The sequence below is a fragment of the Vigna unguiculata genome, chromosome 5 (assembly GCF_037176805.1).
Source record: "Vigna unguiculata cultivar grain cowpea cultivar isolate G323 ecotype 2 chromosome 5, ASM3717680v1, whole genome shotgun sequence".
Taxonomy (NCBI): Eukaryota; Viridiplantae; Streptophyta; class Magnoliopsida; order Fabales; family Fabaceae; genus Vigna; species Vigna unguiculata.
The window spans coordinates 29,525,214-29,552,285 of NC_140796.1; the positions used below are offsets into that span (position 1 = coordinate 29,525,214).

General features: G+C 35.4%; 2 protein-coding genes and 2 long non-coding RNA genes across 13 annotated transcripts; 3 read left to right on the forward strand and 1 right to left on the reverse strand.

The window, feature by feature from the left end:
• The first annotated feature begins 346 nt into the window (after positions 1-346).
• On the forward strand, positions 347-4,451 carry LOC114183110 (pleiotropic drug resistance protein 1-like). Of its 9 annotated transcripts, XM_028069988.2 has the most exons (11): positions 347-1,032; positions 1,105-1,245; positions 1,500-1,892; positions 1,976-2,257; positions 2,366-2,453; positions 2,545-2,669; positions 2,750-2,858; positions 2,948-3,091; positions 3,423-3,494; positions 3,575-3,646; positions 4,216-4,451. In XM_028069988.2, the coding sequence occupies exons 2-8, from the start codon at positions 1,159-1,161 to the stop codon at positions 2,968-2,970; spliced, it is 1,107 nt and encodes a 368-aa protein (XP_027925789.1). In that variant the 5' UTR covers positions 347-1,032; positions 1,105-1,158; the 3' UTR covers positions 2,971-3,091; positions 3,423-3,494; positions 3,575-3,646; positions 4,216-4,451. The 9 variants fall into 9 exon arrangements, with proteins under 9 accessions (XP_027925789.1, XP_027925787.1, XP_027925790.1 ...); XM_028069986.2 differs by having other exon boundaries at positions 3,575-4,451; XM_028069989.2 differs by lacking the exon at positions 3,575-3,646.
• A 452-nt stretch (positions 4,452-4,903) lies between these two features.
• LOC114186212 (uncharacterized) lies at positions 4,904-9,044 on the forward strand. Of its 2 annotated transcripts, none has more exons than XR_014995418.1 (3): positions 4,904-5,278; positions 6,379-6,493; positions 7,271-9,044. It is a non-coding gene; the product is annotated as an uncharacterized LOC114186212 (long non-coding RNA). The 2 variants fall into 2 exon arrangements; XR_003604990.2 differs by having other exon boundaries at positions 4,906-5,278; positions 7,266-9,043.
• A 194-nt stretch (positions 9,045-9,238) lies between these two features.
• Positions 9,239-11,382, forward strand: LOC146886341 (uncharacterized). The gene is made up of 2 exons (XR_014994717.1): positions 9,239-10,213; positions 10,376-11,382. It is a non-coding gene; the product is annotated as an uncharacterized LOC146886341 (long non-coding RNA).
• A 7,933-nt stretch (positions 11,383-19,315) lies between these two features.
• LOC146886342 (uncharacterized) lies at positions 19,316-24,693 on the reverse strand. The gene is made up of 10 exons (XM_085673401.1): positions 24,521-24,693; positions 23,886-24,131; positions 22,265-22,333; positions 21,749-22,116; positions 21,441-21,682; positions 21,145-21,357; positions 20,969-21,061; positions 20,782-20,883; positions 19,479-19,835; positions 19,316-19,390 (listed from the first exon to the last, which is right to left on the reverse strand). Exons 1-10 carry the CDS (start codon positions 24,691-24,693, stop codon positions 19,316-19,318), a joined length of 1,938 nt encoding a protein of 645 aa, XP_085529527.1.
• Between the last annotated feature and the right edge of the window lie 2,379 nt (positions 24,694-27,072).

Below are 27,072 nucleotides of genomic sequence, written 5' to 3' on the forward strand. Positions count from 1 at the left end.
TAAGATAGGAGGAAAATTTGAAGAACATTCTACATAGGCAAAAATCTAGAACATTCCACACAAGTTGTGACTATCATTTTCTAGAATAGTTGATAGGTTTATAAATATTCATGACCTCAACCATTTGATGTAAGACAAGAACTAAGACAACATCTAACACACTAGTAACTTCTAAAGCTACATACTCCTTCACTACAAAAAAAAAATTATATAACATGAGTCATTTTGTAGAGGTTAAAAAAGACCTTCACAAATAAAAATCATATGGACAAATTATGATAAATTTTATAAAAGCTGATAATAGAGAGATTTTTTATTTTCTTTAAAGAGGTTTATAACCTTCGCAGATTGTAACACATTCTTCCCCTGTTGAATTCACGTGTTCCCTCCTAAATCAGAACAGTTAATGCATCTTTCCTTTCACTCGAAAACACACAGAAACCTAAGTTCACAGTCGATTTCTCTCCACGATTAAGCCATGCCGTAGCCTCCGTTGCAGCGATCTTCGTCGCGCCAGCTCCGTCGCGCCGTCTCCGTCGCACCGTCTCCGTCGCGCCGTCTCCGTCGCACCGTCTCCGTCGCGCCGTCTCCGTCGCACCGTCTCCGTCGCGCCGTCTCCGTCGCATCGTCTCCGTCGCACCAGCTCCGTCTAGCAGTCTTTGTCGCGCTAGCTCCATCGAAAACTTAAGTTCAGAGTGCCAATCGATTCCGCTCCGCGATTAAGCCATGTCGTAGCCTCCGTTGCAGTAGCCTCCGTTGCAGGGATCTCCGTCGCACCAGCTCTGTCGCGCCGTCTCCGTCGCGCCAGCTCCGTCGCGCCAAATCCGTCGCGTCAGCTCCGTCGTGCCAACTCCGTCGCGCCAGCTCCGTCGTGCCAACTCCGTCGCGCCAGCTCCGTCGCGCCAGCTCCGTCGTGCCAACTCCGTCGCGCCAGCTCCGTCGTGCCAGCTCCGTCGTGCCAGCTCCGTCGCGCCAGCTCCGTCGTGCCAGCTCCGTCGTGCCAGCTTGTTAGATTTTAGCATGAGTTTGATGGTACCATTGGTTTTCATTTCAGTCTTCATTGTTACAGTGTGGTTGTTTTACTTGAATAATTACTATTTTCAGGAAACTCAAATCATCAAAATTCATGTTGCATTTTTTTAAGCTACTTCTATCGCCATGGATATAATATCTCTGCACCTGATATACCAGGCAGCTGCAACTGGAGGTCTGGAGGCAAGTCTTGTAACAGATTATGTTCTGAAGGTAACACCACTAGAATAATGTCCTCTCATGCTTCAAAGAATAATATAAAATATATGCTTATGTTGTGAAGGTAACAACACTATAAAAGTTTATGTTCTTTGTCCCTACAAATATGTTAACATAACATGACTGTACTAAAAACGTACAATTCTTTTGCAAGAACTAGGATCGAACACGAGGGACCAGAAACCTATTTTGATCTATATATTATTAAGAAATGAACAGAAAAAGTATTTGCTTTTAACACTTTGCAGATTCTGGGGTTGGATATATGTGCTGATACAATGATGGGGGATGAAATGTTGTGCGGTGTATCTGGAGGACAAAGGAAGCGGGTTACTACAGGGGAGATGTTGGTTGGACCAGCAAATGCTCTCTTCATGGATGAAATATCCACTGGTTTAGACAGTTCCACAACTTTTCAAATCGTCAAGTGTCTCAAGCATTATGTTCACATTCTTGATGGAGCTGTAGTTATCTCTTTACTCCAGCCAACACCGGAGACTTATGAACTTTTTGATGACATTGTTCTTATATCTGCTGGCCAAATTGTCTACCAAGGACCCCGCCAACATGTTCTTGAATTTTTTGAATCTGTTGGTTTCCAATGTCCCGAGAGGAAAGGTGTTGCTGACTTTCTACAAGAAGTAAGTCAAAGTTTTCCTCTTGCATCTCTCGTTTGATGTTTTTTGCTGAAATCAATGCACATAAAGTTGATGTCTTGTCAAAGGTAACTTCAAGAAAGGACCAAGAGCAGTATTGGATGCATAGAGGTGAAGCATATAGGTTTGTAACTGTCACTCAATTTGTTGAGGCATTTCAGTCATTTCATGTTGGAAGGAGAATCCGAGAAGAGCTTGCAATTCCATTCGACAAGTCCAAAAGCCACCCAGCTGCATTAACCACTAGAAGATATGGTGTGAACAAGAAGGAATTGTTAAAGGCTAACATTTCAAGAGAGTTTTTGCTCATGAAAAGGAATTCATTTGTTCACATCTTCAAGCTGCTCCAGGTGAGTTCTAATGACTTTATCTAAAACATCATGTGAAGACAATTACAACTTTAATGATTTTGCTTACATGGTTTCTACTTTTGATTTTTCTGTTTGTGCGTTACATAGCTTACGACCTTGGCAATATTGACCATGATAATGTTTCTGCGAACCGAGATGCACCGGGATAATCTGGGTGATGGAGGTGTTTATACTGGTGCTCTATTTTTCGCAGTAGTAATTCTTATGTTTAATGGATTGGCTGCGATTTCATTGACCATTGTAAAGCTTCCTGTTGGGTCATGCAGAACGTTCTGGAAAGGCTAATTCTGTTGTGAGTTGTAGCCGCATAGAGAATAGAGGAATGGTTCTTCCTTTTGAACCATATTCTATTACATTTGATCAAATAGTGTACTCTGTTGATATGCCACAAGTAAGTCACTTGAGAGGGATTGTGGAAGTGATTTTAGCTAAACTTACCTAAAATTAAAACATAATTCTTGTGATTGGCAGGAAATGAAGGATCAAGGTGTAAGGGAGGATAAATTGGTGCTTTTGAAAGGTGTGAGTGGTGCATTTTGTCCTGGTGTTCTCACAACTTTGATGGGTGTAAGTGGTGCTGGTAAAATCTAAGTATCAGATGAGTTATGCAATTTTTTGTTATTCACTTGATCTTTCTCTGCCCAAATCTAAATATCTTTCTTTTGACAGGGAACTTTTTAGTAATAATATAACAGGGAAAATACCAACTAAGCTTGGGAGTTTGAGAAACTTGGTGAGCCTGGAGCTTAACTTGAACAAAATTACTGGTCCCATTCCAGAAGAATTAGGCAACCTTAAAAACCTACGTTTCCTGTATGAATTGCTTTCCTTGATCTCATATCTTTAATATGCAAAGCTTATATAAATCAGTTTCAATTCTGTTTCTTCTTTTTTAGCATTCATAAGTTTTGCTTTCCTACATATTCGTCGATGAGTTCCAACACATCTTCTTGCTACAGAGAAGAATAACTCTGCATAATTACATGACATAGATGCTTATACAACTTACAATCAAGTTATTGTAGCACTAGCACACACTCACTACACTTGCTACTCAATGATTGCTTTTGTTATCTTTGTTTCGTCACTCTTATGTTATTAGTTTATTATCTGGAAAACTAAATGGCTCTGCTCCCTGAACCAGGCGTCTCAACAATAACAACTTGTCAGGAAAAATTCCTATGCCTTTGACCAATCTCTATAAACTGCAAGTGCTGTGAGTTTTAATCCTCTGTCTACATTGCTATCAGCACTGTGTTATTTTATGTGTAACCTGACACATGTCATTGAATCTAGTGATATATCAAATAACAACTTAACAGGAGATGTCCCAACCAATGGTTCTTTTTCACTTTTTACTGTTATCAGGTTGGTACAATTTAAACTTGTTAGTTTCCATAAGCATACTTGATGAACCACACTACTTTTGTTAGCCAACAACCATTTTGGTTCAGTAGAATCCCATCATATTTATGTGAACACATTACTATTACTATTAGTTTACTATATTTATATATACTAATAATATTATCAAGGATGAGATATCAAAATTTCATTCACCCATTTATTTGTCATTACAATTTTATGAATAACCCCCTATTGAAATTTACAAGCATTCAATCTCCACCAACTGCCGCATCACTACCAACTCCTTCAGGTTTGTTGGTATCTATTTTCTGGTTGGTAATGAATTTAATTTTTTAAACAATAACCTGACATAAAAATATAAGGTGAGAAAATATAAATCAAAATGCCCTCAGTTACGTTTCTTTAACATGATTCACACATTCCATTCCATTCCAAGTTCAAATATTTCTTTCACCTTTTTAACAATTGACACGTTCATGGTATTTTCACAAATGCTTATTCTCTAATTTTAAAAGATTTTTGGCATCGAATATTTTCATTCTGACAAGTTTTAACTTTTATAATTTCAGCGAACCAATGATGCAAATGAGCCTGAGTCTTCTATGGGTATAAGAGGATTATCTGGTGGTAGCAACATGTAGGGTGTTGATGATGTTGTTTAGGATGAAACTATTTTAGTGTATTATGAACTTTGAGTAAGTATGGATTAAGTTGTAATTGTTTCAATTTAAATTACTTTTATGTTAATATGTTGATTTTGAGAATCAAAAGTTCTAATGATATATATTTGAGTACTTTGGTTGAAGTATTTGATTGAAGTTTACAAAAAAATATTGTTGATATAAAAATATAAGTACCTCAAATGGTGATATACATTGTCAAGTATAGTAGGAAATTCTAATTACAAACAAAATATTGTTTTTTATGAGATTTGAATAACGCAGGAAAAATACAGTAATAAATCCACAAATTAAATAATACAAATGAATCCTCGAATTGAGGAAGGTATTAACCCCCACAAAAAAAATGAAAAACAGGAATTTTAGAATCAAATATGTTTATGGAAATAAAGGAGGTTTTAAACCTCCACAAAATAATAGTCATGAATAGGAGAGGTTATAACTCTCCATTAAAAAAACTTCCATAATATAAACCTGGTACCAGAAGTTGTAGAAAACCTCCATAAATAACTTGTGGGGAACCTATCTGTGGAGGTTTGAAAACCTCTGCAAAATATTTTGTGAAGGGTAAAAACCTCCGCTAAACGAAATTAAAACTTCCGCAATTTAGTTTTTTTTTTTTTTTATAGTGCTTCCAAATACAACTTTCACATTCTACTATCTCCACAATTTTCTCTTTCCCATTAACTATTTCTTTCACAACCTGAAAATATTATCATCGTCAAAACGATTCGTCGATTATATTTTGTCAAAATCAGGGTCAAGCCCCGACAGGGTAAGAAACTCACTCACAAGCTCACCCTTTTTTTTTTCTCCGCTCCCAATTCGGCTCAACACGACGCCGCTTTGCAAAAGGGGTAGTGACCCATAACGTAAAAATGTCGATGAACCCTTCTGCGAGATCGCACTGTAAGAGGCCCTTCACATCAGAGAATTCGGCTTGGCCTCCGAGGTTATCGTTTTCAGCTTCATACCCATTTATCTTGCTCTTATCTGGGTTTATCTTTATCACGTGGTGGTGACCTAAGACCCATTTATTTCCATTTTCTTTTCATTTCTTTCATAACTAAATTTCAAATAACCAAGTAGTTCATGTAGCAACGTAAATCTTAAAATTATTTCCACTTTTTTTTCTTTGCTTAAATATAGTTGATGTCGAACAATTATCTTTTAAAGATTATACTTTACTTAGTATTTAATTGTGAAAAATGGAGAGTGTAAATGAACCTCACAAATATTAAATTGATATGATTGTATTTAAGAAAATCATTATAGTGTGAATAACCCTTGTCAAATTATTTTTTTAAAATAATTATATTAAAAAAATAGTTCTTTAAATGTTTATGAAAAATAGTGTTGTTGATTAGGAGTTGGGATTAGTTGAGATAATGTTCTTATGCTGCATGTAGACATGACATTGTGCAGGTGGATAGAGAGAGATAAAAATAAAAAGTGAGAGTTTGCTGATATGGAAAAGAAACAAGTATTAATGCAAAAATAAACCAAATAGGTGAAGTAGCATGTCATAATTAATTGGCTACAATTATGCTATTCAGAAAGATAACCTCCATTGGATATCAAACTTTTCTTCCTTAGGATATTGTTATTTTATTGCTTCAAACCATGGTAAAGAATCTTATTTATTTCAAGTATTGAATGCAGTTCCTTCTCTTTTAGAATCTTTTATGACAAATGCAATAATATTTTCAAGTCTTTAAACATAAGAATATCCTGCAGGGAAATCAAATTAACATATGTTGACGTCATATATCTCTAATAATGTCATTATTTGTTCATTTTCCTTAATCATGAACGCTAATTATGTTGTATGTTGCCAATGATTTTGAAATATCATGAGTGCTTCTTCTTGACTGGCGTTGGTAATCTTGATTGATATATAGTCAATTTTTCTTAGGTTGTTTAGTCAAAGTCCCTTACTTGACAGGAATATGACCATGAATAAAGATTATTGTCATATATATATATATATATATATATATATATATATATATATATATATATATATTGAAATTACTTTTTTTCATATTGCAGCATAATAGTGGAATAATATGACGGGCAAAAGAATAAACAAGAGCAAAAGGTGATCAAAAGGGAGCCAAATTCGCTCGGAAGATGTAGCAATTATTAGTTGTTTTGGGAGATTTTGGTAATGAATTACTTGTAACATATATTATTGTATGCTTTTTTTTATTATGGTTGGAGTTTTCTATATTTCAAAACTTAGATATGCATTGTTCATGACTTATTGGTTATACAATACAATTTATTTTGTTGGCGATTTTATTTTATTTGATGAGTTATTAGTTTTAAATGCTGCTTAAATTTATATTAAAAATGGAGTAATGCTAGAAAAAGATGAAAGAACCTATAGATAAATTTGTAGGTAATTATTTACGGATTTATCCGTATGTAAAACTGTATTACCTATAGATTTTGTGAATTACTAATAGATTTTTGTTGTAGGTAATTTAGTTTTTGCTTGTAGTGTTTCATCTATTTTTTTTCTAGACAATCTAGCTCTCATTTTCTCTTATAAATAGAGAGCTCTAGGTCTTATAAAATCATTAATGAATATAGTATAGAAACTCTATTGAGATGACTTTAGACCTTTCTCCTTTTGTGAATCAGACTAAGTTAAGAGTTTTCCTTAGTGGCTTCCTCTAGCCTCCTTCCTTGAGTGTTGGTCTAACCTCACTTGAGAGCTCCCTTCAAACACCATAGCCACACCTTCGCCTCTTCATATCTTCTTGCTTTCGTGCCTTCATCTTTATCCATGGAAGTCTCATCAATTGTGCATGGCTCCTTGAAGATGGACTCATCATGTGATGAAACTCGTTTATCTTCGTTGAGTTGATTGTTTTGAGTGGATTGAGAGTAAACTGTAACAAGCTAATATGTTTTGTAACTTGGTGATGAAGGTTAGACCACAGACAAGATGCAATGGAAGCTCTCCCAAGAAGGACTCCAAGGAGCATGTCTAGAGGGAAGACTTTTAGTCCTTCATCTTTATCCTTATTTTGCATTTTATTATGTGATTTTCCTAAGTTGACTTAGGTGACTCAACCTTAGTTGACTTGTTGACCTTTCCCTAGGTTTGCCTTTTTTTACTAGAGTTGACTTGACTTAAGCTAACACGCTAATATATTTTTATATGTTTTGTAGCAATTAGGTTAAGAAGGCCTGCATGATGTGGTACAACCCTAGTGGTAAATGGAGATGATGCAGAGCATAGGTGGAGGAGATTGGAAAGCATTAAGTAAAAAACATAAAGTAAATGTATCTTGTACCTTTTATCTCCCTTGTCTTTATCACCTTTTAGCCTTTTGTAGAGACATTCATTGTCTATTTTTGGTGCTTGTCCGAAATCTTTTTAAGGTTTCCTACCATCCTTTTAGTTCATGCCACCTCCAGAAGATGCTTCTAGAATGTAAGGTTTTGTATATGCTAAGTAGCCTTTTTGAACTTTTGTTTATTTCCTATAGGCCCCTAAAACTCTCTATATAAAGGGTGCTCATAAGCTTGTAAAAAGGTTGATCAACGTTGAGTAAAACTTATATTGTTTAAACCACAAAATCATGACCTCTCCTTCAAGGACCAGAGACTCTTCATAAGCCTTATCTTGAGCAATCAAGTGGCAGCATTCATCACTCATCTCTACGAAGAGTTGGCCTTTGTGTACATACCTAAGAGTGGTGTGCTTCACTTGCTCCATTTCCATCTTCCTACTTTCATTTTCATATTTGCTTATTCCATTTATATTCAGTTATTATATAATGTTGTCCATTTTGTTTTGTTTCCTTGATTAAATCATCACTCTCCTTCTCTAGAACCTCTAGAAATGAACATTCACATCTAGATAGCTTGTTATCTTAATGTCCAATGGGGATCTTCTCTAGGTTTTCCTAAGAAATCAAATACCTTATTTCATAAAAGCTAAAATGAACCTACATAACCTGATATAAGTTACATTTGAATTAAGGAATCAATTTTATTAACTTGTTCATCACTTGAATCTGTTCTAGTTTAATTGTGAATTAAAATTGCCAACCCCCCACATTGGTCTCTAGGAGATGAACTTGGGAAGATCTCTCCTAAGTACTACATTTAACTTATTTATTTGTTCGGGTACGACCTCGATCACCTAGTAGTATAGGGGTTTTTTTTGGGCCTTGTATAATGGGTCAAGTAGTCTAGGTTTACATTTGGGCCTTGTATTTGGGCCATGTAGTGTAAGGTTTTGGACCAAAGGGAGATGACCTAGCTTTGGTGCATTTTATGGTTGACTATAGAGTCAACATGCACATATGAGAAAACGTGCCCTCCAAGGTTGATGGCTTCTTGATGATTCATCCTTGGGAGAGTAGTGGGCATGTAGCATGCTCTTAATGAAAATGATTTATACTTATTAGTGACATATGTCATGCTCCTAATGGAGATGATTTCTCCTTAATAGTGGTCATGTGTCATGCTCCTAATGGATAGGATTTGTCCTTGGTCTCCAAATTACAATATTAGGGTTTTTCTTCTACAAATTAGAAATACCTTTAGAGGTATGTCCCCCATGTAAATCACCTTTGAATTTGAGTAAATTTATGCTACCAATTTTGTGCAATATTCACTACAAGAAAAATGACTATTATCTACAAAATTTTTTTCGTAGATAATTTATTTTTATCTACCACATAATTTCGTAGATAACATCAATTTCTATAAATCACAAGAAAAAAATTATCTACGAAAATAATTTCGTAGATAAATATGATATACTTTGATGAAAATTTTTTATACGAAAATTTATCTATGAAGATAACTGTAGAAAAAATATATCATAAAAAAAATATAAAAGTTATTTTAAAAAACTTTACCTACAAAAGATGTTTCGTATGTAAGAATTATATAATTTGTTTAAATAAAAATAATATGATATTTTAAAAAATGTTAATCTTAAGTCTCATTTTCCGCTCCCAAATATTCATTTTCACACGCTCTCCCTTCCAAATATTCACTGTAGAGACGAAACACTCAACAAGTATGTTCTTCATCAGAAGCTTCGTCGGCAGTAACATAACGACGTCGACCATCATGAGAAGCTTCATCGACAGCACGCGTCCCTCTTTGTCTCTACCCCTCCGTTCAGGCCAATGCTCAACACTCACGTCGATGCTCAAATCTCATGCTCAAGAACGTGGTGGTCAAGCTCCTCCGCGGTTCTCTCCCGAAAGGGGAGGAGAATTTCGGCCATTGGATGAGGAAAGTCTTGGGGGATTCGGATTCAACGACCACTAGCCACTGTCATTGTTGGTTCGCCAAAAATTAGGGTTTCTCATCGCCAAACGTGAAGGCGGTTCACGCAGTGTGTTTTCCTTCCGCTACTTCTCTTTGTCGTGTTTGGTTACTTAATATTGATTGTGTGGTTGCAGGATTATGCAAATTATGGATTGGCATATCTTATTGACTTCATACATGGAAATAGGCCATAAAATGCCTAAAATTTTGCAGGTTGGAGTTTATTTCTTATATTTGTCAGTTTTGATCATACTTTTTGTTTGCCACACTTAAATTTCCTTTTAATTTGCTGCTGAATATGCAAATATATTATTATATATGGTTTGGAGATTGGATTATCACTCATCTGCTGAGAGTTTTGAAGTAATAAGGAGAAACCTATATTAGCATGAAATATTTAATGCTAACTTTTAGCCTATAGTATTGCAACACATTTAGATCTTATTCCTGTGTGGGCTTACTTTCTAGTTATATCTTTTGTGCTTTTGTTGAACTGATGGTATGGTGTTAATTAGTAAATATTCAGCATGAACAATTGAAAGTTTCAGGGAAGTCCCCTAAAGGAGCTCCAAATGTGAAGGTATTCTTCTACCTTGTACTCTGTTTTCTAATGTGTTTGGTAAAATATGTTAATATGCTTTAATTTTGAATTTATATCCTTAGTATATGGTATCCTACTATATTTGTTAATTTGAAATTTGTTTCTTGTGATGTGCTCAATGATTATTTCTTTCACTTGTAGGGTCTTGAAGACATAGAAGAAACGTTGTCTATTGGTTTAGACAAGCCATCTTCATATACTATCAAGCTTGATGGTGCGGAAAAAATAAAACACCCATGGAGGATATTGTTGAGGTTTGAATGGGTATCAACAAATCAAAGATCCTATGACCTAAGAGGATAAATTTCCAATTTATGGAGGAACCAAAATGGTCAAGACATTACGAAAAACTATGTAAATGCCAGTGGTTATTTTCGTAAAATGTGACGGTTTTAACCATCACATTTTACGTGTGTGGGGGTTTTGAAAAATGCCGCAATTTGTGTCGCCACAAAGTAAAATGTGGCGGTTTCAAGCAAACTGCCACAACAACCGCCATATATTACATTGTGATGAAGGCGTGACGACCACCACCACCTCCTTAGAAGCTCCCTCAGGAAGGATCACTAGAAGCATGTCTAGAGGGGAGTCTTCTATTCCATCATCTTTATCTTTGTTTTGCATTTCTTTAGTTTGAGTTCCCTAAGTTGGTTTAGAGTTGACTTATTTTGGTTGACTTGTTGACTTTACCCAAGTTGACCTTTTGACCAAGATTAGATTAACTTAAACCAAGATGCTATTCCTTGTTTGTCTTGTTTTTGTAGGTAATTAAGAAAAAGTCAAGCATGGCTAGGTGGCACATGATGATTAGAGCACTTGGATGATGTGGAAGAGAGAGGAAAGCAAAAAGCATAAAGCAAAAGCAAAAGTAGACATGTACCTTATCTCCTTTTACCTTTTTGGTTTATTCCTTTGAAGGCTACTTGGTCTCCTTCCTCTTTTGGCCTAGAATCTTCATGAGAATGCATCCACCAATCATGATCCTTCACTTGGCTGAGACTTCACATGTTCTAGGTTTCTAGGGTTTGCTTGTTAGTCCATTCCATGTTTTTGTATTTGCTAAAGGACCCCTATGGACTCCTATTTAAAGGGTGCTCCTTGTCTTGTAAAAGGGTTGATCATTTTGTTGCTAAACTATTGTGTTTCAACCATTGTTTTTCCGTGAGCTTTCCTTCCTAGAAGTGAACTCACCTTTGCCTTATCTTGCTTGCAAGTGGCGGCACCATCACTCATCTCTAGGGCTTGGTTGGCTTAAATCCCCCCTATCAGTGGCATGCTTCTTCCATGCTTCATCTTCTATGCTTTCCATTTTTAATGTTTCTTCCTTCATTTGTTCTTTAAGTGTTGTTGAATCCGTGTGTGTGTTAACTTGAATCCAACTCTCTTCTGGCTTTCAAGAGCTTGTGAAATGAACCTTCACATCTAGATAACATATCTTAATGTCCAGTGGGAATTTTCAAAAAGCTTTCTTAAACAACTTCACCATATTCATAACTCTAAAAGAAAACAAGATAATCCTTCATCATTTGGTATCTAGAGCCTAGGTTATCTTGAATATGGTGTTTTTCTTGTGCTAACCTTTGTTTGTTGGCTTGTTGTGCTTGGGGGAGCTCTCGGTTTTTTGGTTTTCAAGTTGGTGTGCACATAATTTTTCCACTTCACTTGAGGTTAAAGTATCTAAAATCCGTATCTCTTGATATATGTTGTTTGGTGAAGTGAAAACTTGAAAATTTGGTGTTTATGTTTCCTTTGGCCGAGAGCTTGCTAAAATGTTACCATGCCAAAATTTTTCTTCACATGTTAAAAGTCTTCTTAAAATGTTCCTAGCTACTTTTGAGTCTCTTGTCACACGCTTCTTTGAGTTTTCTTGTTCTTGTTTCTAAGTTTTTGAACTATTGCATGAGATATATGCCTTATGTTGTTGTATGCTCATTGAAATTGATTTTGACCTAATTTTAAGGAAGTAACTGTTCAAGACACCCTAAAACATCCTTATCATCATTTTAAGTACCTAGTTTTGAAAAGAAAAAAAAGTGTTTTCATGACCAAAAACAGTTTGGCCGAGAGCTTTTACATTGCTTGCTGAATCCATTTGGCCATTTTTACTAGGTGTTATGCTACCAAATTTTATACTTGGATTTTAGGTGATATTGGCAAATTAGTTCCATGAGTTAACCTGGTTACGATCTTTCTTGGTGTGTGCATAATTTGAGGTATAATCTTGGCTTGTTCAAATGCTTTCCATAGAGTCTTCAAAAGTGCTTTTTTCATTGCTTTAGTCTTGTTCAAGTTTTGTCTTTAAAACAAATTTCCTTAGAAGTTAAACTTTCTTGTTTTTTAGCTTTGCTTGATTGTCTTTAGGTAATCCTTGTTTTGTCTTAGTTGTTTTCTTTTCCTTGTTTTTCTAGAGTGTTGTGGCCGAGCCACTTGCTTTGCTTTTGAAAGGTTTTCATCTCTTTAAGGGTGTTTTCACTTGTTTGGAAGGGTTTTGAGTGCTAGCCTTGCTTGTGTGCTTTGGGAGTGTGATAAAAAACACTTGGGTGCTTGAGAAGACCACACTTGGTCTCGGGTTTTACATTGTTTGTTAACTAACCTCTTGCTTGTCTTGGTTTTTGGTGAGTTTTGGTGTAGGAACATGAATATGGATCCAATCTTTGGAGGTAGAAGAGGAGGAGGAGTCGGCCTCACCTTATTCCCCTCCCATGGTGACTCCTATGGCCCAAGAAAGTGAACAAATGACCCTTGCCAACATCTTATGTGAGATGGAAGTGAGTAGGAGAGAAACTTTTGACCAATTGAGGGCGGATAGGGGCAAAGTGAGATCTTCCTACAAGAGCACATCCAAAGACTTGAGCTTAGGGAAGATGAGAGGAGAAGGAAGAGGTCCTCTTCCGAGGATTCTAGCCATGGTGGAAGAAGAAGAAGGCACGATCATGATGGTGGTGGAAGGCGCAATCAACTCCCACAAAAACAACCTCCACCAATCAAGATTCCAAAGTTCAAGGGGGAGAATGATCCAAACCTCTATATTGAGTGGGAGCAAAAAGTGGACCAAATCTTCAATATTTATTTAGTTAGTGATCTAGAACAAGTAGATTTAGTAGTTTTAGAATTTGAAGATTATGCCATGACATGGTGGCATCAATTGTGTATGGACAATATTAACCAAGAGCCACCCGCAGCCTCTTGGATGGACATTAAGACTTTGATTTGCGTGCTAGATTTGTTCCTTCCTACTATAGGAGGGAGACTCTTTTGAAGCTCCAAAGGCTTCAACAAGGCTCTATGTGTGTGAATGAATATTTTAAAATGATGGAGTCCATGCTTCTCAAAGTAGGACTCCAATTTGAAAGTGAAGAAGAAAAGGTAGCTAGATTTGTGAGTGGTCTTAGAAGAGAAGTTCAAGATGTAGTTGAGTTGTATGAGTATTCCACTCTTGACAAAATTTTACACTTGGACTTAAAAGTTGAAAGTCAATTGAAAAAGAAACAAGAGGCCAAGAGGAATACTCCATACAATGACTACTACTCTAGAACTTGGAAAGGAAAAGAAAGAAAGGATGAGAAACCTCCTTCCAAAGACCACCCACCTAGGACTAATTCATCTAGAACCTCCCATGAAAATGCAAACTCTTCTCAAAGTTCAAGAACTAGTTCCATCAAATGTTTTAAGTGTTTGGGCTATGGTCACATTGCTTCAAATTGCCCAACAAAAAGGAACATGATCTTGAACCCTAAGGGAGAGGTTGAAAGTGAACATTCTTCTCCCCCCTCCCTTAAAAGTTCTTCCTCCCACACTTCTTCCCAATCTTCAAGTGAGGATGAAATCAAACCTAATGAAGGAGGTTTGTTGGTAGTTAGGCGCATGCTAGGCCAAGTGCCTAAAGAATTTGAAAATCAAGGAGAAAATATTTTTCATTCAAGGTGTCAAATCAACAACAAAACTTGCTCCCTCATAATTGATAGTGGAAGTTGTGTTAATGTGGCTAGCACAAGGGTTGTGGATAAGCTTGGCTTGAAAACCATCCCCCATGCCAAGCCCTATAAGCTTTCTTGGCTTAGTGAGGAAGGAGAGATTAAAGTGGACAAACAAGTCCTTATTAACTTCTCCATTGGAAACTACAAGGATGAGGTGTTATGTGACTTAGTGCCCATGGAAGCAACTCACATTTTATTAGGAAGGCCATGGCAATTTGATAGAAAATCTTTTTGCATGATGGCCATGCCAACAAGTTTACCTTTAGCTTCCTAGGCAAAAAGATCACATTACTACCTCTTTCACCAAGAGAAGTCAATGAGGACCAATTGCAAATGATAAAGAAAAGAAAAGAAGAGAAGGCGCAAAAGAAGGCGCAAGGGCATGACAATGAGTCCAAGAAGAGCATGATCACCCTCAAAGGGGTGAAGAAGGTAATGCTTGCCCAAAAACCCATCTTCCTAGCTTATCCTAGTGAATCTTCCCCCTTCTTCCAAAACCCTCACTCTAGATGTCCCTTAGACTTGTCATTAGTCTTAGATGAGTTCAAAGATGTTTTTCAAGAACCTCCAAAGGGTCTCCCACCCCTAAGAGGTATAGAACACCGAATTGATTTCATACAAGGCTCATCTTTGCCTAATAGGCCAGCCTATAGGACTAGTCCCGAGGAGGCTAAGGAAATTCAAAAACAAGTGAATGAGTTGTTAGAAAAGGGGTGGGTGCAACATAGCATGAGTCCTTGTGCAATGCCCGTGATTCTAGTCCCCAAAAAGGATGGAACATGGAGAATGTGCATAGATTGTAGGGCTATCAACAACATAACCATCAAATATAGGCATCCCATTCCTAGGTTAGATGATTTGATTGATGACTTACATTGTGCAACCATATTTTCCAAAATAGACTTGAAGAGTGGGTATAATCAAATTAAAATCAAAGAAGGTGATGAATGGAAAACCTTTTTCAAGACTAAGTTTGGATTATATGAGTGGTTAGTCATGCCTTTTGGCTTGACCAATGCACCTAGTACATTCATGAGACTCATGCACCATGTTCTTAGAGAGTTCTTAGGGAAGTTTGTTGTAGTGTACTTTGATGACATTCTCATTTATAATATGTCTCAAGATGACCACTTGCATCATTTAAGGAGTGTGTTAGAAACCTTGAGGAAGGCATCCTTGTATGCTAACATGGAGAAATGTGTGTTTGGGATGGATCATGTGATCTTCCTAGGGTTCAAAATAAATCAACACGGGGTCCATGTGGACTAAGAAAAGGTTATGGCCATCAAGGATTGGCCTCCCCCAAAGAATGTAAGTGAGCTTAGGTCTTTTCATGGGTTGGCTAGCTTTTATAGGAGATTTGTGCCAAACTTTAGCACCATAGCCGCCCGTCTCAATGAATTGGTCAAGAAAGGTGTGGTATATAAGTGGGGCAAATATCAAGAAAAAGCTTTTGAAACTTTAAAACAAAAATTGATCAATGCACCACTCTTAGCCCTCCCTAACTTCTCCAAAACTTTTGTAATTGAGTGTAATGCATCCAATGTAGGCATTGGGGCCGTGCTTCTCCAAGAAGGGCACCACATAGCCTATTTTAGTGAGAAACTCAAGGAGAGTCACATCAACTACTCCACCTATGACAAAGAGCTTTATGCTCTTGTGAGAACTTTGCAACCTTGGCAACACTATCTTCTTTCAAAGGAGTTTGTGATACATAGTGACCATGAGTCACTCAAATTTTTGAAAAGCCAAGGCAAGTTAAACAAGAGACATGCTAGGTGGGTAGAGTTATTAGAGCAATTCCCATATGTGATCAAACATAAGCAAGGAAAGGCTAACATTGTGGCGGATGCACTTTCAAGAAGGCATTCCCTCCTTTCCATTCTTGAAACTAAATTTCTTAGTTTTGATCATATTAAGGAATTGTATCCAGAGGATATTGATTTCTCCTCCATTCTTAGTGAGTGCCACCAAGGGGCTTACAAGGATTCCCCAAGGTTCCTTAAGAGCCTCACTCATTAGAGAGGCACATGAGGGAGGATTAATGAGACATTTTGGGCCAAACAAGACTTTGGAAATCTTGAAAGAACACTTCTATTGGCCTCACATGAGGAAGCATGTAGATAGGCATTGAAAGAGTTGCATAGCATGCATGAAAGCCAAGTCTAGAGTCCAACCCCATGGTCTTTACACTCCCTTGCCTATTCCTTCCAAACCTTGGGTTGACATTTCTATGGATTTTGTCTTAGGCCTCCCAAGGACCAAAAAAGGTAGGGATTCCATTTTTGTAGTGGTGGATAGGTTCTCTAAGATGGCCAATTTCATTCCTTGCCATAAGATTGATGATGCAACTTATATTGCAAATCTTTTCTTCAAGGAAGTGGTAAGACTACATGGCCTACCTAGGTCCATTGTGAGTGATAGGGACTCCAAGTTCCTAAGCCATTTTTGTAGAACCTTGTGGGGTAAACTTGGCACCAAGCTTCTTTTCTCCACCACTTGCCATCCCCAAAGTGATGGCCAAACCGATGTGGTTAATAGAACCCTAGGACAAATGTTAAGATGTATGATACTGCAAAACATTAGAGAGTGGGAGGGACTTCTTCCCCACATAGAGTTTGCCTACAATAGGGTTGTGCATTCCACTACTTCTCATTCCCCTTTTGAGGTTGTGTATGGGTTTAATCCCCTAACTCCCTTAGACCTCCTTCCCCTACCCACTCATGAGGCATGGACTTGCCAAGATGGTGACGCCAAAGCCAAGTACATCCGAGACTTGCATTCACAAGTCAAGGAAACCATTGAGAGGAGAGTTAAGAAACAACAAGAGGATGGAAATAAGGGAAGAAAGGAAGTCATCTTCCAAGAGGGAGATTGGGTTTGGCTTCACTTGAGAAAGGAGAGATTCCCTACTCAAAGGAAGTCTAAGCTCCTCCCTAGAGGGGATGGACCCTTTCAAGTCATTAGGAGAATTAACAACAATGCTTATGAGTTAGACTTACCCCCAAGGTACAACATAAGTAACTCATTCAATGTTTGTGACCTTTCTCCTTTTGATGTAGGGTTTAAGAATTTGTGGTCGAATTCTCTCCAAGAAGGGGAGGATGATGAAGGCGTGACCACCACCACCACCTCCTTAGAAGCTCCCTCAAGAAGGATCACTAGAAGCATGTCTAGAGGGGAGTCTTCTATTCCATCATCTTTATCTTTGTTTTGCATTTCTTTAGTTTGACTTCCCTAAGTTGGTTTAGAGTTGACTTATTTTGGTTGACTTGTTGACTTTAACCCAAGTTGACCTTTTGACCAAGATTAGATTAACTTAAACCAACATGCTAATCCTTGTTTGTCTTGTTTTTGTAGGTAATTAAGAAAAAGTAGAGCATGGCTAGGTGGCACATGATGATTGGAGCTCTCCTTCCTAAAAGTGAACTCACCTTTACCTTATCTTGCTTGAAAGTGGCGGCACCATCAGTCATCTCTAGGGCTTGGTTGGCTTAGATCCCCCCTATCAGTGGTGTGCTTCTCCCATGCTTCATCTTCTATGCTTTCCATTTTTAATGTTTCTTCTTTCATTTTTTCTTTAAGTGTTGTTGAATCCGTGTGTGTGTTAACTTGAATCCAACTCTCTTCTTCCTTTCATGAGCTTGAGAAATGAACCTTCACATCTAGATAGCATGCTATCTTAATGTCCAGTGGGAATTTTCAAAAAGTTTTCTTAAACAACTTCACCATATTCATAACTCTAAAAGAAAACAAGATAATCTTTCATCACATTGTATAAAGTGGCAGATTTCTGGGTTAAATTATGGCAGTCAAAACCGTCGTAATTTGTTAATTAGAAATTAAAGATACTAAAAATAGTGGCACTTAATGATGAAGGATTGGCCTTTGACTAGGTTTGACTTGTTGACTATAGTTGACTTGACTTAAGCCAACATGCTAATCTATGTTTATTTGCTTTGTAGGTTAATTAGGAGTAAGAAAGCAATGCTAGGTGGCGCATGGTGATTGGGGAGCATAAATGATGTGGAGGCGACAGTAAAGCAAAGGCATAAAGCATAAAGTAAAAGGCATGAAGCAAGTGTACCTATGTACCTTTGGTCTCCTTTGTTTTTAACACACTTTGGCCACTTTTTGGAGACATATGAGACACATTCGTTGTCTCCTTTTGTGCTAGAATGAAATTAGCCTTGCACACACCATAGTTAGCTCTTTTGTCTCTCATTTTTTGTAACCTTATTTGACCTAGTTTCTAGAAGCTAGGGTTAGGTTTTTGTAGAGACATCCTTAGGTATCTTTTATTTGCTTAGAGGCCCCTAAACTCTTCTATATAAGGGGTGGTCCTAGACATGTAAAAGGGTTGAACATTTTGAAGTAAAAACACTCTTGTGTCTCAACCATTTGTGAGAGTTTCCTCCCTTGGGAGTGAATACTTTTAAGCCTTATCTTGCATAGCAAGTGACGGCACACATCCACTCATCTTCAAGGTTGCCATGGCTTCTAGCCTAGCCTTGTAGTGGCGTGCTTCTCACATTTTTACCATTTCTTTTCTTTCCATTTTATGTTTTCTTCTTCCTTTAATTGTTCTTGGTTTTCTATGGTTTATGTGCTTTCCATTTTCCTTTTTGTTTTGAATCAATCCATCATCTTCTTCTCTTGAGCTTTGTGAAAGGAACCTTCACATCTAGATAGCTTGCTATCTTAACGTCCAGTGGGGATTTCACTTAGCTTTCTTAATCAACTCACACCATACTCAATAATCATAAAAAGGAACAAGATAATCCTTCATCATTTAAAAATGTCACAACTCACATTATATTACGACGTTTATAACATGCCACTATTATCAAATGTCGCAATTCAAAGATTTTATTCATTACTATTATTATTCACATATATTTTTAATTTTGTAACTTTTTGTTAATTTTCTATAATAAAAATTTAAAATATAGAAAAATTAATGATATTACAAAAAAATTAACAAATATTATCTTTCATCAAACATAACAAAATTACATGAAGGTATCATGTTCAAGTATCCAAAATAAAGACAAAAATTACAAGTTCAACATGCAATTCTAAAACTAAAGTTTTTATCTTAATCCTAAAATGGTTTGCTTCCACCACTTAATCCGATAACATCATTTGGAGATGGCATGCTACTCCCAACATCTGGTACCTACAATGAATAAATAATGAGAATATATAAGTAATTGAATTAGATAACTATAAAATAAGTTTAAGTAATATTATTTTCTACATTATACCTCATTAGTAGAGGGATGTACTAAACCAACAAGAATTACAACAAGATCTTCCGGGACGTCTTCTTTAGAAGCAATGTAGGCAAGCAACTTTTGCACATGATTCTTCATAGTTGCAAGCTCATTTTCTATCTTCACAAGGTTGTCATCCGTACTTGGTGAAGCTGTACTAGATGAAGCAAATTTGACACCACTTAATCTTGTAGTCGATTGTTGAAAAACAATGGTAGAACAAGCTCCGGCTGAAAGTCCTTTAACCCGACCTGGATGCTCTTTTCCAAATATGACACCTATCAAGTCATTTGGAGATATATGTGAGGCACACTCTAGATTTTGTATGATCAAATCATCAATTTTTTCCTGCATAAAATGGCAAAGATTTTTCAACTTTGTTTTGTAACAATACTTATAGAAAAGAAAAAAAACTTATGCTTGAACAAGTAAAATCTTATGTGGTCCTTAAGAACAAGAATCACCAAACCCAAAAGGCTAACAATAATTATCAAACAACAAACTTCAACTAAACAACAAAGCAAATCCCCTAATAACTTTTTAAAATCTGCAAAGTAAAAGGACAAAGCTACATTTGAACCATTTTCATTAAAGACACAACAACTATACCTTCTCCCACGTCATTAAACAATATATCACAACACTGTTTCAGAACTACACTGGTTAACAAAATTCAATTCAAATTGGTCATGTAGAACTAGTAAAGGTAAGTAACAACACATATTACTAAACAAATTCCAATTTCGAACAGTGCTTTTATCTTAAGATAAATAATTCACTCTTACATTGTTCAGAATAGATGTAGCTAGTTTATTGATTATCATATATTTGAAATAAAAATGGTTAAATTTTTTCAGATACTAAGTTGTGGTCCAGAGGCAATGACCAAAGCCATGGCTACTCACCTTGATGCACTTGGCTACACATCAAACATGCAGTTCCATTTCTAAGCTTTAATCTAATTCCTTTCATTCTATTCTTATTCATTTCAAGATAATTTACGTAAAGTGATCAAAGTGACACTTATGAGCTTAGTGTTTTTTTCTATCAATGTGCCTCACAAAAATGATACTTCTAATTATGACTTGTGAGCTTACCACAGTTTTATCATAACAATTTGCTCTAACTCATACGCCACATATTACCTCACTAGCAGCAAGTTCTATCATTACCAAAAACTAAGCCATCCAAATTTGAACCTCTCACTAGCAATATATGATGATTACATTATACTTCTACCTAATCAATCTAACAATTAATATATAGCATAAAGAGAAATTAACAAAGAAATTACTCCAATCTCCATAGCCTCATAATTGACATAGGTGCCATTCTTTCTCTTATGAGTTATCTTCCACAGTTCGGCTCGCCTAACATTCCTACCAGTTTCAATTTTCTATATATTCAAAGAAAATATTATAAAAAAAAGAAAACAGAATATATAACTCAAAGTTGAGAACAAAATATCAATAAAAAGGTACCAAATCATCCCTTCTTCTTGACAAAGACACAGCACCACCAGTGTGAGGAATAGTTTGTCTTTTCCTGATATCTCTATTTTTCTTACACAAATCCTACAAATTTAAAATTGATTAGAAGCTTATTGTAAATATCCGAATTCATGAGGTTGTAAAAATATTAATTCAAGAGTTTATACCATTGTGGAAGGCTTGAGACGATAATCAACAAAAGTAGCCCACTGTTCCATATTAAGACCTTCTGGAACATTCTTGATGAGTTCATTTATGCTAACAAGTGGGTCATAAAATTCATTCCAAAGCTTACATCTATACTCCCTCCAGAGTTTTCCAATTTTAAGCAAAACTTCTCTTTTTGCTAAGTCTTCATTTGTCTTGAAAATAAATTGAGTCTTCAAATAATACAAATGTTAGTCAAAATCTATATTGAATAAAAGAAATAACGCTAGAGATGTTTAATGGCTGGTTATTTTACCTTTAAGGAACTTTCCCACAGATTATCCTTATAAGTATCTGGCATAGCTGACCATCTTTCAAAACTTATAACGAACATAATATGATTTGATGTTAGCAATCCACACACTCCCGCAAGTAAAGTGGATGCTTCTCCAATCGGTTGATATTTATCGTCATAGTTTACGATCACACGTAATCCACTAGGCATATAAAGAGCATCCTTAACCTTGACCTTCACATTTTGACTAACTCCATGCTCATCTATAAATTTTAAAAACATGAATTGACACTTAATAAATGAAAACAAAAACACATTATTAAATTTACCTGTAGCCTTCACCGACCAATAGTGGCTTGACTGCCTTCCTTTTTTAGGACCTACTCTTTCAGGTTCAGATTCAGGAGTTGGCTTAATAGATTCAAAAGATGGAGGTGTTGGTTGTGCAGGTTTAGAAGCTGGAAAATAAGGTTCACAACTTGGCTCTCCATGTTCAGTTCTTGGCTGTCCAGATTCAATTTTTGGTTGTCTAGCTCTTGGTTGTTCAGATTCAATTCTTTTTTGTCCTAGCTCAGTTCTTGGTTGTGCTGAAGTAACCTCCACATAATTTCCTACTGAATGTTCTGAATTAGGTGAAATGTGTTGAATTTCAGGGGTTCCTTTGGCTGCCTTAAGCAAATTCCTAATTCTTTTAGCTCTAGGCATATATGCACATAAAAATGAAACAATCAAGATGTAAATAATTAATTATTACAATAAAAAAATCAATAATTAATTATAAGGTAAACATGTATGACAAAGTTCTATAACATAGAGCCATACCTAACAACTATTACTATTGTTACATTGAATCATTATCATCAAGGTCATCATTATAGTTGTCCTCATTTAATAAGTCATCATCTTCATAGTCCCTAAACAATGTCAATTGCTCATAGTCATTAAAAACTAATTTAAGTCTTGTTGGGGACATGATTGAACTTCACAAATCTCAATATCTTCTTCTCCCATGTCATAAAAGTCTTTTGGTTTCAAATGGACTGCAATTGTCTAATCCTTCTTGACTTCATCATTGACATAATAGACCATTTCAGCTTGTGAAGCCTCAATATATGGATCATGCTCCTCACGATCTCCAGTGTGAATTAATCGTGAAAAAATAATACAATTAAAACCCCATGGATCTTTCTTAAACCCTTTATCTTTTGTTGTGTTGACCCATTTACATTTGAACAATGTAATTTTAAAATGACCATAGTAATTAAGCTCTATTATATCTTCTAATTTTCCATAATATGCCAAATTTGCTTCTCTAATGTTATTGTCTACACTACTTGCAACACATGATGTTGAAGAAGTTAAGAAAACTCCACTATTTTGACTTTTCATCCCATGTTCTCGACTTTTAGTTCTAAATTTGTATCCATTCACATTGAAGGCAATAAATCTTCTAGCATGTGGTGTGGGACCTTAAGCTAGATACTTGAGATCATTTGACACTGAATTTGATATGTCTGGGTTATGAATCTAAAAGAATTATTTTATATGTAATATATTTTGAAAACTTTAATTTAGAATTTTGTCAAAAAAAAAAAGAAAAGAAAAACACATTCTACATACCCTTTGAGGAAACCCATTTATGAAATCCTTATTAACTATCCTTTCTATCTCTGTACTAGAAATTTTTCCCCTTTGAGACCTCCTTCACAAATGATCTTTAAATTCCCTAGCACAATATGTCAACATATTACTAATAATACCATAAAAAACACATTGTAAATATAATTTTATTTATTGAAGAGGTTTGTACTCACTGAATATAAGGCTTAACTTGAGAGCAGTTAAATAATACATATCATTGTGCTTGAGGCCAAAATGTTTTCCATTTTTCAAGTCAATACACTAGGAAATGTTACTTGAGTATCCATCTAGCATTTTAACACTTTTCAATGTTTGCAAAAATGTTTTTTCTTTGTTTTTGACAATGAAAACAAAGCTGGCCGAAATCTTCCTTTATCATCTGGCCAAAGTTCCTTCCTTAAACCAATTTCTTTAAGAACCTTTCATGCTTTAAGATGATCCTTTGATTTTGTAGGATCATTAAGCAAAGTATACAAAACATTGTCACAAACATTATTCTCAATATGCATGACATCTAGACAATGGTGCAACAAATTGGTCTCCCAATAAGGAAGGTCAAAAAATATACTTCTCTTTCTCCATTATGGGGCTCCAACCACTTCCACATTGTTTGTTCGAGACCTTTTACTTGAATTTGTAGTTTCTAATTGTTTTCCAAATGTAACATTCAAATCCTCAACTTGTTTAAATATTTCTGCCCTTGTCAAAGGAATTGGTGCATCCCTTCGCTCAGTTCTTCCATTAAAAAGAGCTTGATTGGATCTAAATTTGTGATCCTTTTGTAAAACACAACGATGTCCCATATAACTAAATTTGCCCCTATACAGCGAAGAAGATTTTGTATCAAAGGAGGTTTGCTTCATACACTCCCAAGGAGGACGGTTATATGGGATGAGGACCACTGGCCATATACTATGACTTGTACTCATGTTTCCAAAAGGGTTGAAACCATCACTAGCTAAGCCTAATCGTACATTTCGAGGGTCATTTGCAAATTCTGGATGCAATAGATCAAATCTTTTCGAAGCCTCGGAATCTCTAGGATGCCTCATCAATTCATCTTGGCTTTTTCTGATGCATGCCATGTTATAGAATCAATTATCTTAGAACACGTGAACAACCTTTGAAATATTGGCTTTAAGGGAAAGTAGCGCAATATCTTTGCATATTGTTTCTTCTTATTATCTTTCCATTTAGACGTCTTGCACCGTTTGCATTCTTCTAAGCCTTCATTATCTTCACCCCAATATAACATGCAATCTTTTGGGCAAGATGGTATTTTCACATAATTAAGACCAAGTTTGCTAATAACATTTTTTGCCTCATAGAATGAGTTAGGAAGCTTAGCATGTTCAAAAGCGTCATTTAACAACTCCAGAATCATCGTCATTGCTTTGTCACTCATTCTACACATACACTTTATATGATACAACTTCAAAATGAATTATAGCTTTGAATACTTTGTACAACCTTCATATAATGGTTGGTTATTTTCCTTCAACAACACATCAAAATCTGTATTCCCTTCATCTCGCATTGTACTAGTTTGCATACCAGCATCTTCAGTAGTTTCGTCAAAATCATTGACATTATTACCCAAAAAGATGAAGGCATCATTTAACATGTCTTCCATTTGATTTTGAGATTCTAATAAATCTTCAACCACAAATGCACTTCTAATAGTTCTAGTCTCACTTACACTTGGCCCTTTACCATGGAAAAACCATGTTTTGTAGTTTTCAGGGAAATGTCTACATGTTAAGTTTTCGTGAGCTATCTCCCTAGTTTGTCATTTTTTGAATCCACATTTTGAACATGGACACTTAATGACAAGACAATTTCCATGTTCAAAAGAAAAATCCAAAAAAACATTCAACCCATTTGCATATGCAATGGTGTTTCGGGGTTTAAAAGTCCATGATTTATCTATTGCCATGACTTCAAAAGAAACAAAAAAAGTAAAAAAATTAATTATTTATCAAGGGAATCATACAAAGATGGGGAGAGGGTGATTAGAAGAAGATTGGGAGGGATAATGGCGCCCCTGACAGCCTTATGTGGCATAAACATGCAAGTAATTTGATATAATATAGATGTTTCAATTTTACATCGGTCATCTTAATGATGAATACTTCGTTTACTTTTTTGGTTAATATTTACTACAGTGTTTATAAGTTGCTAGTAATTTGATCCTAGTTCTTATATACATATGTTAATTGATTTGTGGAGTCAATGATTTGTCTCTTTTTTAGGGGTAACTCACATAAGCATGCAGGTTTACCTATTATTATTACTGTTATCCAAACTTGAATTGAAGTAATAAAAAAATTATCACTTTGATAGTTATACTGTGTCATTAACATCTATACATTCTTGGTGTAAGTTAGCCTACCCAAACAAGAATTTTGCTAGCTACGGTACTTTATGCTTAATAGTTACGCATTTTGAAAAATATTCTAATTTATTCTTAAATTAAGTCGTTCATTGCTTTAATATGCTATGTATGGAAGTTTAAAATGAATTATTTCAATGATTAGTGTGGTTGATTGGAATGGATGGGAGTGAAATGAAATAGGGTCTTTGAAAAGTTAGTTCTCTCTTTCCTTCTCGTTATATATATATATATATATATATATATATATATATATATATATATATATATATATATATATATATATATATATATATATATATATATATATATATATATATATTCTATTAAGAAATTTATGCTAAATATAACTTTTTATTTAAATTTGATTTTTAATTTCTTGATCTTTCAAGATTTTTTATGATATTTCGAAATAGTTCACATCTATATTTTCTATTTTTGGGTGGTTCTTCTTATATTCTTATTATCTATAAGGTTTTCTTCTATATGTGAAATGCAAGTCATTCTTATCTTAGTTTCTCTAGTCCAGGTTTATGTTATACTATATGGAGGTGAGTTATTAATGAATCCTATTATTAGTTAACATTTAACCATTTAACATAGAAAAAGATTAGAAAACACTAAGTATGTTGATTTCACATTTAGAATCTATCAACTTAGATTAATTAGTAAAACTTACAGCATACTAGCAAAATGATATTCATGCACCTTGTAAAACTTTTTTAAGACAACAAATAGTGACAATCCACAATTAATTTCAATTATTCCATGCTAACCACACACACTATAAGAAATGAATAAAATTTCTAACCTTTGCCAATAAAGAAGGATACTGATAATAGGATTGTCCAGCCAAATTGTAACCTATAATTCAAAAAGCAAAATCAACCTAGCATGAAATACAACAAAACAGTAAAACAACAACATTCATCAAATACTTTGAACCTTTATAATAAAAAAATGAGATGTAGATCCTTTATAAATATTGTGGTGTAATTACAATGTAATCATAATTGATAATAGAAGAGATTCAGTGTATCTCTCTGTTTCTTTAGTTTTATTATGGTGCATCCTCTCCTTTTGAGGTAATGTTTCATTATTTTGATATTGATCGTAGGACTATATATCTACAAAATAGTAAAACAATAGCAAACTCTAGAATTGCAGGACTTCACTCATCTTATTAGGAGTTTAGAGTTTAAAGGAAGCAAATTCTTCTAAGAATTAGAGCCATAAGTTCAATAAAGTTGGAACTTATGGGTAGTAGGTTGACTAATAACCTGAATCTAAGAAATGGATTGACACAATTGAATTGAAATATCTATTGATATACTAGGTTCGTGTTTTTCAAACATCTAATAAGTCATGTGATGTGATAGTCACATAACTTTTCCTTGGAATGAAATCCTTTGTTAAAAACTATGACAATATTTCATACAACTTGTAATCAAAACTTAGAGCTGTCAAAATGGGTTGGAACCCACGAGCCAACCCGGTTCACCACGAGTTCGGGTCGGGTTGGGTTGAAATTTTTTTACAAATTTCAATACAAGTTGATTTTTGATCCGGCTCATCCGGGTTGAACCCGTGATGAGCCGGGTTGGCTCACCAACCCGCAAA